Source organism: Panthera pardus, unplaced genomic scaffold (genome assembly GCF_024362965.1).
Source record: "Panthera pardus isolate Hobbes unplaced genomic scaffold, ASM2436296v1 HiC_scaffold_20, whole genome shotgun sequence".
Classification (NCBI taxonomy): Eukaryota; Metazoa; Chordata; class Mammalia; order Carnivora; family Felidae; genus Panthera; species Panthera pardus.
The window spans coordinates 59,206,158-59,219,662 of record NW_026526766.1 but is presented as its reverse complement, the minus strand read 5'-3'; the positions used below and the strand labels follow the sequence as shown (position 1 = coordinate 59,219,662).

General features: G+C 51.2%; 2 protein-coding genes across 3 annotated transcripts in view; one reads left to right on the top strand and one right to left on the bottom strand.

The window, feature by feature from the left end:
- ALDH1B1 (aldehyde dehydrogenase 1 family member B1) overlaps positions 1–5,265 on the bottom strand; it is a 240,842-nt gene extending 235,577 nt beyond the window's left edge. The window contains exon 1 of the mRNA XM_053908111.1: positions 5,062–5,265. The gene's annotated coding sequence lies outside the window, so the exon portion shown is untranslated. The remainder of the gene's footprint in view (positions 1–5,061) is intronic.
- Positions 5,266–5,976: 711 nt separating this feature from the next.
- SHB (SH2 domain containing adaptor protein B) overlaps positions 5,977–13,505 on the top strand; it is a 134,215-nt gene continuing 126,686 nt past the window's right edge. The window contains exon 1 of one of the 2 annotated variants that reach the window (XM_019454437.2): positions 5,977–7,314. In XM_019454437.2, coding sequence (XP_019309982.1) covers positions 6,601–7,314 — 714 coding nt within the window. In that variant the 5' untranslated portion in view covers positions 5,977–6,600. The remainder of the gene's footprint in view (positions 7,315–13,505) is intronic. The other variant, XM_019454435.2, reaches the window with a different exon arrangement.

Here is a 13,505-nt window from a genome sequence, read left to right as displayed (position 1 = left end):
GAAGCAGTGTGACTTGGCCTAACCAGCCCTGGAGACACCCCTGATATTCACTGCCCCAGTCTCCTTGGGACCTGGGCTGACCTAATGTACCCCCGACCTGTGGTTTCTTTCTGCCACACTTTCCACTCTTCCTTGCCCACGGGCTCCACAGCCCCTTTCTGCTGGGCCTTCAGGTTGCCTGACCCAGAACTTTATGCCCTCAGACACTTGTAGTCCATTTCTGGCTCTTCCCAGACTACCTTGTCCTATTGGCAATAAGCTTCAGGTGCCAATGGTAGCCTTCAAGACTGCTATCAGACTGATGGTTGGGACTGAAAAAGCTATTGTACCCAGTGGGTTTGCAACCTCTATAATTTATGCTGTAATTGCCAGATGTTTGACCATTAGGATGCATCACTGAAAAGCAATTCAACTAATTTGCTTTCCTAGCACCCACATATATATCAAGCCCCAAAAGACAGGTCATTGTTGTTATCTAAGGAACTTTAAAACTGGTTCTCAGACTTTAGCTACAGCAGAATTACCTGGAAGGCTTGCTGGGCTATAACCCCTAGCTTCTAATTCTGAAAGTGTGGAAGTCAGAATGACAATTTATATTTCCTTTTATTTTTTCCTTCCTTCCTTTCTTCTTCCCTCCCTCCCTTCCTCTTCCTTCTTCTCTTTTTTTCCTTCTTTCTTTCTTCTCCCCTTCCCTGCCAATATTTGTATTACTAACAAGTTCTCAGATGAAGCTGATGCTCTGGCCCAGGGACCTCACTTTGAGAACCCCTGCTCTAGTCCAGTGGTTTTCAAACTTGGCTGCACATTGGACTCACTGAAGGGGTTTTTTAATTAAAAAAAAAAAAAAATACAATGCCTGAATCCACCACCAGAAATTCTGACTTAACTGGTCTGGAATACAGACTGGTCACTGGTACTATATAAGCTGTGTAAGTGATTATAATGTTCAGCCAGGGTTAAGAACATCTGCTCTTGTCCATTTCATTAGCAGAGGCTAGGCTAGGGGTTGGGAGCCTTTTTTATCTCCCACATGGACAGACAAATATAGGACACCCAGTTAAATTTGAATTTCAGATAAACAATGAATAGTATTTCACTGTAAATATGTCCCAAATATTGCATGGATGTCTTTTTTTGCTATTATTGTTTTGTTTTTTCTAAATTTGGCAACCCTACTCTTAGACACTTCCATAACACAGAATGAGAAACAATGATCTGCCAGCTCCTATTTTATAAATAGTAAGAGCAAGGCCTCACAGGTCGCATAGGAAGTCAGAAGACAGCCAGGATAAGAACTCAGGAGTCTTGACCTCAGTCCAGAGCTCTTTTCCTTCCATCACACTTAACTGTGCTAAAGACACTTGTACCTTTTCTAGTTAGGAGGTCATTGTCAGTTGCCTGGAGGTGACTTCAAAGGAATCAGTATGATTTATGTTCTCTCTGCTCCCATGCCAATCCTCACCTCCACCCCCTTTCTGCTGCTGCAGGTATCACAGAGGCTGTCCTAGGATGTGGCCATTCCCAGAGCCATATCTTTAATGGCCACCTCAGGGAGGAAGTGGACTGGAAGTGGTACCAGCAGAGACAGTTGTGAGCAAGAGTGCATAATTGGGTAACACAAGGACAAGTGGGATTTGGCACAGGCAAACTTCAGGCAAAGCATGTTGGGAGAGGCCCACTTAATTCGCAGAGACACTCAGAATTAGTTGTAAATTCTCTGGGAAGAGATCAAGGCAGCAGCATAAACAGTTCAATTAAACTGTCGGCTCAATGCTCAATGTGTGGTAATGGTCAAAACACAGCCTTTAATCTAGATATAGAGGATTATCTTTCGACCCATAATGAGATTCCTAAGATTAGTTGTACTCGAGGTGGAGAGAATAGAGCTGGCTCAGTGACACAAGGACAGGCTTGCATTCCAGCATGACTGGGACTCTTGTGGAAGGGGGCTACCTGGATGCCACAACCTTCTTGGAACCCCCTTCAGATGCTGGGAAGTCAGGCATAAATCTCATTCTGCTTCCTCTGCTTTAGAGACATAGCATAGGAACAGAACACCAGAACACACTTGCTTCAAAAACTTTCAAAAAAAAGTCTGATATGCTCCCACCTCCAGATCAAAGTTAATAGCCACTAGCACCAGGTCCACGGCAGAGATGTCAAGCTTTAGCTCTCTGCCTTTCTACCCTTCGTGATCGCCCACTCACATTTACTTGTTCTCCTGAACAAACATTCATCATGTGCCTACTAGGTGTCAGGCAGTGTCCTAGACACTGGAGATATGCAGTGAACAAAAGCAAAGATCCCTTTCCCATTGTGGGGCAAGACAAGGAATAACAGACAAACAAAAAATAAGTAAAATATACTGTGCATGAGACAGAGTTGAGTGATACTCAGAAAAACAAACCAGGGAAGGATAGGAAGTGTTGAGTGGGGAAACAATTCTAGAAATGGTACCCAGGGGAGGCCTCACTGAGTGTGTGATGTTTAAATACAGACCTGAAGGGAAGGAAGGATGACCCATGGGGACAGCTGGGAGAAAGCATTCTAGGCAGAGGAGATGTAGTAGGAAGGTTCCAAGGTGAGAATGTTCAACAAACACCAGGAAGAGGCAGCCTGATTGGAGCAGGAGAGAGGACAGTACAAAAAGAAGTCAGGAATTTGAGGGGACTAGGTCATGTAAGGCCTTATGGGCTACTATAAGAATTTTGGCATTTACTTTTAGGGACATGGGGATTTAATGAGAGATTTGAGCAGAGGAGGGACATAATCAGATTCAGTTTTAATAGGATCACTGGCTGCTGTGTTGAGACAGAAGCAGGGAAATGGGTAACAGATGCCTCTGATGATCCAGGCAAGAAAAGAGATGGAGTGTTGGACTGGGGTGGAAGCAGTGGAGTTGGTGAGAAGTGGTAGGATTCTGAATACTCCTTCCTGAAGGGTTGGATGGAGCAGGAATGAAAGAAGGTGTCTAGGAGGACTGAAGGTTTTGCCTCAGGTCTTCTCAGAGCACTATTGGCTCCCAAATTTATGCTTCCAGGCCAGACTCCTGCCCTGGGGCCTGGCTCACAGCAGGAGACTGACATTAACATTTGTTGGCCCAAACTGAAAGAAGTAGATGAGTCTGTTGGGTTGGTGGCATCATTTTTTCCAGGCCTCTATCAATAACATAGCTACCTCCAAATACTGAAAGAAGGATGAAAAGAGCTGCCATGTCCCCAGCTTGGTCTGAAGTGAGAAATAGAGACAGGGCAGAAACAGACACAGGATCATACTCAACCCTTCCATTAAGAAAATCAGAGATGAGTGGTGGTGGGGAGGGGAGAGCTAAGAGTAAAAAATGCCAGAATGGGCATAGTGTTGGGTTTGTGATATCAAGAGACTGGGTACAAACCCCAGGTGTGTCTCTGGATTCTATCTCTTCCCTTCAGTCATTTGTTTTCCCTCTGTGAAATGGGGTGGCTGTTTCTCTGAAAGGAAAGTCTGTTTAGCTCTAACCCCCTATAGTGCCCTGAGTCCCTTCCCTGTGAGTTCCTGTCTCCTTAACCATTTGACATACTACTCCTCCAACATAGTCTTTAGGAAACTTTTCTGTTTCCTTTCAGAATGATTATTTCTGACTCTGCCCTTTAAGTTGTGTCTACACTAGTTCCCAAAGGAAAACACCCATGTGTTTTTGACTACTTGAGGTAAATACTACCTTCGTCCAGTTACCCCATCTGTAAACTGGGAATAACACCAACTCACAGGGCTGATGAGTAGGGTTAATTATATACAGAATGTGTTGGGGTTGAGCAGATACACAAGTGCTCTGGAAGTTTTTGGCATAATACTATAGCATTACAATAATTTTTGGCTTGCAAATTATACCCCAGCAGAGGCATCACATGGAAAAGTGGGTCTAACCCCATGGTCCGCTGAAAGTGAAATGGAAAAAATAAGTTGTGAAATATAACTTTTCTTCCTAAACCTAAACCTAAAGGCAGAGATAATTTTTCCATGTGCAACCCACATGCAGGCAACAAGTTTCCAGATCCTGAAGAAGACTTTCTTGTCCTGAGTGGCCTGGCCTGTTGCCAGGACCTGGCCGCTCCTCTTTTCTGAGCCTACAAACCATTTAAATGAGAGGGGAGGGAGCCAGAGAGGATTTGTGGTTGGTTGAAAGGAGGGGCTTACAATGAAGATGTCCTTGCCTTTTGGGTTTTCTATTTGGGCCTCTCTTGCTTACAGAATAATTAAGTGTTTACACAGCAGATACAGCAGAGGAGTGATTTAAAGGATAATTTGAGATACTTCAGTTTAGGGTTACCCGAAATAAACACTTTGGCCCAAGTCAATTTCTGGGTCTTCCAATATCCCCTAGACACATTTCTCTCCCTCTCTCCCTCTCTCCCCACCCCCCCCCCCCCCCACACACGCACACACAGATTATTTCCTGAGAAATGTTAAGTAGGTACATCTCAGGCAAAGAAGGGGCTGCGTAGATGGGGTTTGTGACTGTGGGAGTTATAATGGTGGGTTTAAAAAAATTAACTGGCTCATAGAGGATGACAGTCCTGTCTGACCAAAGAGGGAAAGAGCAAATGGCTTCATCCTGAAGGGACAATCTGCAGTCAATTCCATTACATCACTGTGTGCGGCTGAGTGGCCAGAGCACAGCCTTCAGAGTAAGATCCAAGTTGGAGTCCTGGTTCTGCCACTTCCCCACTGTGGCCTCAGGCAGCAAAGAGGCGACAGCTCTCAGACTGTGAATGGGACCTCCACATCCAGCATGGCCAGGGAGCCAGGGCTGTGTCCTGACCAAAAGAGCCTCTGGCCTTCCACCTGCCCTAACAGGTCCCACTTTTCCTACAGGTTATGAAAAAAGAATAGACTCCCCCCAAAGCCCATCTATTCGAACATAGGTAGCAAGTGGAGACGATTAATGATTAGGGCCACTGTCCTAATAAGTCAGCCTTCTGAGGGAATTCCTCTGACTTGGGGGTCTCAGTCCTCACACCTCAGGGTTAATAATACCCTGGGGTTTGGCGGTCAAACTCAAAGGAGCACCAGCTCGTTTACCTCGTTTCCAGGCAGCTCCTCTGGCGCCTCTCAGGAGAAACTTCACTGGGCAAGCGGGCCCCCTCCCTCGGCCTCAGTTTCCTCAGTTTTGGTCAATAATCAAAGGACGATCTTAAGTTGCGAAGGAGAGACTAGTGGAGATGACATCATTTCGGCGCCACCAGACCGGGAAGTGGCAGCCAGGCCCACCTGGGTGGCCCTCCTTTGGTCCTCGGGTTGGCAGTGCACGGGGTTAAAGCCCCGACTTCCTCAGGGGTGAAAAGGGAAGCCAACGTCCGGCCTCCCCTCGGCCTGGCGCGGGTGCCGGGCCCCAGCTGCATCAGTCATCCCGACTGCTAACACGCTCGTTAGCATAGAGACTCCTCCGAAGATCTGGCACGCGGAGGCTGACCTGAGTCTCTGTCCCTTCAAGAAGGGGATTAGGCACCCTGTCCCCGAGGGGTCCCAGGCCGCACTTCCCTCGCGCGGATCATGCTGTACACTAGAAATGTCCGGGGATAATTAACCCCCCGTGTCCCCCCTCCAACAGTGGGGGTCCCTGAGGTGCACGGCGCGCGGGCACCCGGAGATGCGCACAAGTCTGGCCTCTGAGCGCGGTGGGCTCCTACTGGCAACCTCACTCCGCAGGCGGCGGCGGGCCGCGAGCGAGGCGGAGCCGGCAGCGCCGCGGGACCCCAGTGCCCTCAGGCGCCACCCCAGGGCTGGCGCCGAGGCGGCCGCGGGTGGCGGCGCGTGCTGAGGTGGAGAGTTGCGCCTGCTGAAGACCAGGGCACGAGGAGGGCGGGGCTTGGGCCCGCGGTCTGGCGGCCAGGCTCGTGGGGGTGGGCGGGGCGGAGCCTGCGGGGGCGGGCTGAGGGGCGGGGCGCGCGCAGGCCCGGGGAGGGCGGGGCCGCGGCGCGGGGCGGGCTCTGGCGGCCGGGGTGTCACACACGCGGCGGTTCGGGAGGCGGCGGCGGCAGCAGCGGCAGGCGCCGCCGGGACGGGCACGGGCGCACGGCTCGGGCGGGCGCTGGCTGCCTTCCTCCGTCGCTCGTTCGCTCTCCCTCCTGCTTGCTCTCCGGCTGGGGGCCGGGCTGCCCCCAGCGCTCTTGGGAAGGAAGAAGGGGGGGGCTGAGGACGCCGACAAGTTCCCGTAGCAGCCGCAGATTCCGGCCCAGGCGAAGGCTGCGGTTCCGACGGGGCAGGAGCGCGCTCCGCCGCGGAGCGCACGGCCAGAGTGTACCAGACGGGGGGCGCCCAGGCCTTTCGCTCTCCTTGGGGCCGCGGGCCGGGATCCCATGAGACGCGCCCGTGAGGGGCGACAGATCCGAAGCCGGGGAGGCGCGCGGCAGAGGCGGAGGGCGGTGCTGCAGCTGCTGGAGGCCAGGATCCGCCGGCAGGAGGCGGCGGAGAGAACTTGAACTTGGCGTCGGGAGCTGGCGCCCCGGACGCCCCCCGCCGGGGCCGGGGCGCCGAGGGACCTGGGCCGCAGCGCTGCTCTCCGAATGGCCGCGGCGGCGGACCGGGCTCCCGCGCCGCGGCCCTAGGCGGCCTCTCGCCATGGCCAAGTGGCTGAACAAGTACTTCAGCTTGGGCAACAGCAAGACCAAGAGCCCCCCGCAGCCGCCGAGGCCGGACTACCGCGAGCAGCGGCGCCGGGGCGAGCGGCCCTCGCAGCCCCCCCAGGCCGTGCCGCCAGCCCCCGCGGGCGCCTCGGCGTCCTGCGGTCCGGCCGCCGCCTCCTGCTTCTCGACCTCGTCGGGATCGCTGCCCGACGACAGCGGCAGCACGAGCGACCTCATCCGCGCTTACCGCGCACAGAAGGAGCGCGACTTTGAGGACCCCTACAACGGGCCTGGCTCTTCGCTGCGCAAACTGCGCGCCATGTGCCGCCTGGACTACTGCGGCGGCGGCGGGGAGCCGGGCGGGGGCCAGCGCGCCTTCTCAGCCTCGTCCGCGTCGGGCGCCGCAGGCTGCTGCTGTGCCTCCTCCGGCGCAGGCGCCGCCGCGTCCTCGTCTTCGTCCTCCGGCTCCCCGCACCTCTACCGCAGCAGCAGCGAGCGGCGGCCAGCCACCCCGGCCGAGGTGCGCTACATCTCCCCGAAGCACCGCCTCATCAAGGTGGAGAGCGCCGCGGGCGGTGCCGGAGACCTCCCGGGGGGTGCCTGCTCTGGCGGCCGCACCTGGAGTCCGACGGCCTGCGGTGGCAAGAAACTGCTCAACAAGTGTGCCGCCTCGGCCGCGGAGGAGAGCGGGGCCGGTAAAAAGGACAAGGTAAGGCATCCCTTGGTCTCACCCCTGGTTCCTGAGACACGGTGCGCGTGGGTAAACTGAGGCAACGCTCTGGTTCCTACATCAGCTTGGGGCTAGGACCCTGAGGTCAGGGATCCCACGCTGCTTCCTAGTTCTGCCCCCTCGCACGCGCTTAATCCTGGATCCTCGGCCTCCTGACACAGTCTTTTTAGCTGCTGTTCCTAGAACGTCCCCTCTCTGGGCCCACAGCCAGGTGCCCCCTTCGGAAGTAGTCTGACGGGAGCATCCTACCAACCTAGACCGAGAAAGACAGCCAGCCCTTCCATCCCCCGAGGACTGAAGTCTGAAAGTCAGAGCTGGCACGGATTTAGAAGAGCATTTATTCTTCTTTACCCCGTCCCCCCATTCTGTGGATGGGAAACTGAGGTCCAGAGCTGGGAAGGGACTCGCCCGATATTACGCAGCACTCTTGGTGGCAGATCCGGACCGGCTGTCTTTAAACGTGCATCTGTAAATTCCTCTAAAAGCCCTGCCCTGCCCCACCCCTCGCGCCAGGTTGCCAAATCCGAGCGGCCTTTTGTACTGGAGCTGCACCGGGAACCCCCACGCGTGCTTTTCCGGTTGAAATGTGCTGCCTGCAGGATCTCTCCACTTCGACCAGTCAGTTGCTCCCGCCGTGCACAGAAGGGGGTCCGGTCAGTCAATCCATCCGGCTGGAAGGAGACTCACCCCTCCACTCCTCACCTCTTCCTTATCCCACCCCACCCCCTACTGTACCGGGAATGTAGGGGATGAGTTTATGACAACCCCCCCCACACACACACACACATATTAGGCCATTTTGATCCCTCTCTTTGAAGCAAACCAGTTACAGCCAAACTGGGCCCCCACTCCTCCTCCTTCACACTCCTGTGACACCCTCCCTTCCCCATAAAATAATACTTGTTCTGCCTACTTATGGTGGAAGGCAGTGTTTTGATTATATCTGAGGCCCAGTGCCCTGCAATGTCTGTCAGGCTGACGTCCCTCTTGTTCTCCTCATCACCCCCACATTTTCCCAAAGGTAAACTTTTGCACAGGCGTGGGCTGGGGAAGACTGATAGAGAGTCTGAGTTCCTTTTAGGACTGGATGTCCAGACAGAAGGGAGACAGGCTCCTACCTGCCAGCTGGTGCTAGGAAAGGGATCTTTTTGTTTTTCAAGCGGGAGGACTAAAGGGATCCCCCTCTTTTAATTTCTCTGCTTGGCTTCTCTCTGAGGCCCCAGGTCCTGAGAGTCTCCCCTCTCATCTGGGTCTGCTAAAGGGTGGGCAGTCAGTGGAGGATCCCACCTACCTCTGGGACCAGTTAGGGGGCACACTTCTGAAGCATGAACTCTGGGCTTCCTACAAGAAGCTGGGAGCCAGGTGGTTCCCCCAGGTGCTGCCTTGGAGGAGGGGGAGGTTTCTCTGGGAGCCTCCAGGATCAAAGGCTTACGGCTGATCTGTGAGGGAAACACCAAAGAGGCTCTCTGCTGCCTTATGCATGGCTCAGGCTTGGCTAGGTGCTGGCTTGGGAGACTCTGAAGTTCCCGGGTATTATGGTTGGTTTGAGCAAGGCCCCACCAGTGAAGGTAGAGAGATTCCCAGTTAATGGTGCTGACCTTCTGTGTCCCCTGTGTTATTCCATGACCACCTCCCAGGCGGGCAAATCCTTCTCTCTCACTGCTTGTGGTTCTGCTGCTTGCTAAAGTTTTCTTTAATGGCTTTCAAAACTTTAGTAGGCATTTTTTTTCCTAATTACAATTAAGACTATTTCAAATACTGAGGGAGGGATAATGTGTTTTATAGCTGGAATGTCAAATGTGTTTAAGAGTTGGCTTCGTTCACCATCATGTTATTTTATGGGTCTTTTCTGTGCCCTCCTCTATTGGGTGCTGGAGCAGCCCCCCCTTGAATTTTATGGCCCAGGCTGCAGTGCTAATGATGAGTTCTGTGATGGGAGTGCTGTTACAGCAGGGGATGAAGTGGAGGTGGTCAGGGAGGGCCATTGTGGGGGAGGGGCGGTGACGATGGCTGGCTGCCGAGAGCTTGGCACTTTAGGGGATGCCTTTGTGGCTGGTATCGAGAGGTTAGAGTTGTGCAGGACCCCAGAGGGGCATCAGGGCCCAGGTTAGGAAGGACCTTGTAAGCTAAGCACAGTGAGGACCAGTGAAGGGATTTAGCTGCTAAGGGAGGTTAGCAGATTATTTTTTTTTATCTCTCTTCCGCTGCATTTCACCTACTAGGTTGTGACTTTGAGACCTTTGATCTTTTAAGAAATTGTTCTGATCCAGAGACAGGAATCACAGCTACCAGATGTTCTTTTTAACCAGGAAGAGGGGAGGCAACCACAGAGGGCCACACTACACAGTGGTTCTCAAACCAGAACTTGCAGTGCTCTCTAAAACACTGATTCATCAAGCCTGCTGTGGGTCCTGAGAATGTGCATTTCTAACAGGTTCCCAGGTGATCTTTGCTGCTGATCCTGGTATCACACTTTTGAGGACCATTGATGTAAAGTGGCTTCTCCTTAACGCTCCCCCTGGGTCTTCTGATTGGAACTGCTTTGGGATGCAGAGACTCTAGATCCCCTCATCTCTGCCCTCTGTGTGGGGCTGTCTCCTCATCTGGGGCCACCACCCATTCCTGGTCAGGCAGTCAGATCGCAGCCTGGTTTTGTCATTATTTTCAGCCAGACAGCTTTTGGAAGCCCGGGCGTACTATAGATCACCCCTGAACACCTCGGAGCCTTCCTTCTGCCTCTCACACATGGATCCAGGAAAACCCACTTCTGGTACTCCATTTAATCTCAGGCCCAGCTTCCTTCTATCAGTTGTTGGGGATAGGACAAGAACCCATAAGGCTGTTGAATGCCTCCCCACCCCCCCACCCTGTCTGCCAGGCCCTATGTTTGTTTTTAACATCAGGCCTCAGTTGGGAGTTACTGTGGTGTGAAGTAGAAGCTGTTGGTCCACAGATCCTCCTTTTCGGTGCCTCCTGTGCCACCTCCCACCACAGGGGTTCCACCTCTTGCCTCCCTCTGTACCAGAGCCTTTCTGTATCACACACTTAGGCGTCGTTTTATTCTCCCAGTGAGTTCTATAGTGTGTGCGCGCGCGCGCACACACACACACACACACACACACACACACACACACACCCCAAGCATCCAGTCTTGGGTGTTTTCCCTTTTAGAATCATGTGGAAGAGGGGAAGGAGTGACAGCTACAGAAGACTTGTCAGTAATTTCTAGCATAAGTCTCTGGAGGAGATTGTCATACACTGTCTTCATCATTTGTTTCCCCTGGGTTTGTCTTGGGGAATTTCTTGAGGTCTTTACCTAGGAGGCAGCTTTGAGCTGGATCTAGAGATGGAACTGGGATTTTCTGTGCAGGGGAAGAGGTGACTGCATCCTGCATCACTTCTGTGTCAGTGCTGTGTATACGTGTGTGTGTAAGTTTGCATATGTAAATGTGTGTGAGTATATATGTGTGTACCTGTTCATACAGAATCTCAGCATGGAGTATGTTCCTGAAAACCAAAGCTTTCTTGCAGCGGGCCTCCCTTAGTGAATGGGAGATGATGTCAAGTAGGCGGGAAGCTGAGTTTGGACCCCCGCAGGGAGTCCTTGAAACTGGTGAGCCAGGAAAGGGACAGACCCAGAGCTATGATTGAGCTGTCACAGTGGGGGGTGGGGGTGGGGTGGGAGAGAATGGGATCAGAGTTAAGGGACAGTTATAGTCCAGGTAAGAGGCTGAGAGAACCTGAGCTTCCCGGAAAAGAAAATGAAACTTTAATAGATAGAAATATTATTCCTTCAGGTTGTCTTTATTAAAAACTAACAATGACAAAAGAAGCCAGTAACTTGGTAGATCTCCCTTTGTGCAGCCAAACAGGTCTCATCCCGTTATGTTTTCTGCTGAAGTCTTGTTTCTTTTATCATAATTAAGTAAATGTTTCCACCACAACTGAGAAAGTCAAGATGCATGATGACATCAGTTTCCCAAGTTTTAAATACATGCTAATGTGTACCAACACTTTATATTTTGTCAGCATCCACAGGGTTGAGTTAAATAACACGTTTTCTAAAGAATAATATCATGTCTAACCGTTTGTTTGTTTGTTTTTTGTTTTTAAGATTCAGCAAACAGTTTCTGAATGGCCTGCTAGACAAGGGATATTCAGAGAATAAATGGTGGTCAGCTTTCCAAGAAGGAAGCTTCTCAGTTTGCAGTTGAATACCAGCTTTGCAAAGGTCTAGTCTGGGAGACAAATACAGCTAGAGAGACCTGAGGAATGCCAAGACAGAAGTGTGTGCAAGGGACTGGTAGGGCCTCGAGTTATGGGAAGTCAAAGAGAGCTTTCAGGAGGAGGAGGAGGTGATATTTGAGCTGACTCTGGAAGAATGAGTGGGAATTTCCTAGGCCAGGAACTGCTGAGGAGGGCTGTCCATGAAGAAGGGACAGGACAGCTTGTGCCAGGGTCTGAAGGCTTGGGAAAGAATGGTTTAGAGGCTCAGCAGGGCAGGTATTATGGGGGATTGCAGAGGGGGTTAGAGCCACAAAGGGAAGAGGGTCTTTCATGTGCCTTGCTGGGGAGTTGCAACTTGTTTTTTGGGGCTTTTTCACACGAAATCATTGATGTGTGGCTTGACTGAAGCCAGAGTCAAACATAAGTTGTCAGTTTCCATTTTGGTTAACAAAAGGTAAGAGCCAAAGTTAGTGTCTGTGGTTTGGCTTGGGATATTCTTTTCTTTTTAATTTTTTTTAATGTTTATTTTTTATTTTATTTTTGAGAGAGAGAGATTGAGCATGAGCAGGGGAGTGCAGAGAGAGGGAGACACAGAATCTGAAGCAGGCTCCAGGCTTTGAATTGTCAGCCCAGAGCCTGACGTGGGGCTCAAACTCAAGAACCTGCAAGATCATGACCTGAGCCCAAGTTGGTCGCTTAACCGACTGAGCCACCCACGTGTCCTGAGATACTCTTTTCTTTGAAGTCCTGTCCCTTGAAAGTAGTGTGAGAGAGATGTTGCATATCAAACCCATTTTTCTGCATTGAGTCCCCAGAAGAGAAATCTGTTCTCTAGGCTTTGTGCTGACCACTTAATTGGTCATTTAATCCTCACAATCACACTAGGAGAGGTTTAGATACTGTATCAGTTAGCTATTGCTGCATAACATATAACCCCAAACTCTGTGATTTTAAAAACTAGGGGTTAGAAACTTTTCTTAAAAGGCCAGAGGGTGGGTAATTTTAGGCTTGAAAACAGTTGTGTCTCCATCACAACTGTTCAACTCTGCCCTTAGAGCTGGAAAGCAGCCATAGATGATATATAAATTAAAGGGCATAACTGTGTTTCAATAAAATTTTGTTTACAAAAACAGGCAGCTGACCTATGGTCTGTAGTTTCCAACCCCTCCTTTAAATGATAAGCCTTTATTATTGTCCACAAGCCCACATGTCAACTGAATAGTTTTTCTGGTCTCAGCTGGGCTCATGTAGGCATCTGTGGTCCATTTGGGGTGGATGTGCAACCCTACTGATCCTTGCTGGTCTCTCTTACATGCTTGGGGTAGCTGGTTTAGGATGGTCTTGACTGAGACAGTCAGGCTCTGTTCCATGTGGTCTCTCATCCTCCAGCAGGCCAGCCTTGTTCCTATGATTGTGGCAGGGTTCTAAAAGAACAGAAGCCCATGAGGTTGGAAACTGGCACACTGTTCCTTCTACTACATTCAGTTGACCAAAGCAAATTACAATGCCAGCCAGGATTCAAGGAGAGAGGAGGAGGGTCACCTGGGTGGTTCAGTCAGTTAAACGTCCCACTTGGGCTCAAGGTGTGATCTCATGGTTCCTGGTTTTGAGCCCTGTGTCGGGCTCTGTGCTGACAGCTCAGAGCTTGTAGTTGCTCTGGATTCTGTGTCTCCTTTCTGTGCTCCTCTCCTGCTCATGCTCTGTCTTTCTCTGTCTCTCAAAAATAAATAAATGTTAAAAAAAATTTTTTTTAAACAGAGGAGAGAGGAGGATCTGCATAATCTCATGGCAAAGGGCAGGGATACAGGCAGTCCATTAACCAAGGCCTTCAATACTATCCATCTACCACAGGTAGTATTACCCTTATTTTATAGATAAAGAAACCGACGCCTCAAGGTTAATGACTTGCTTAATGTTACACAGCTACCAAGTGACAGAATCAG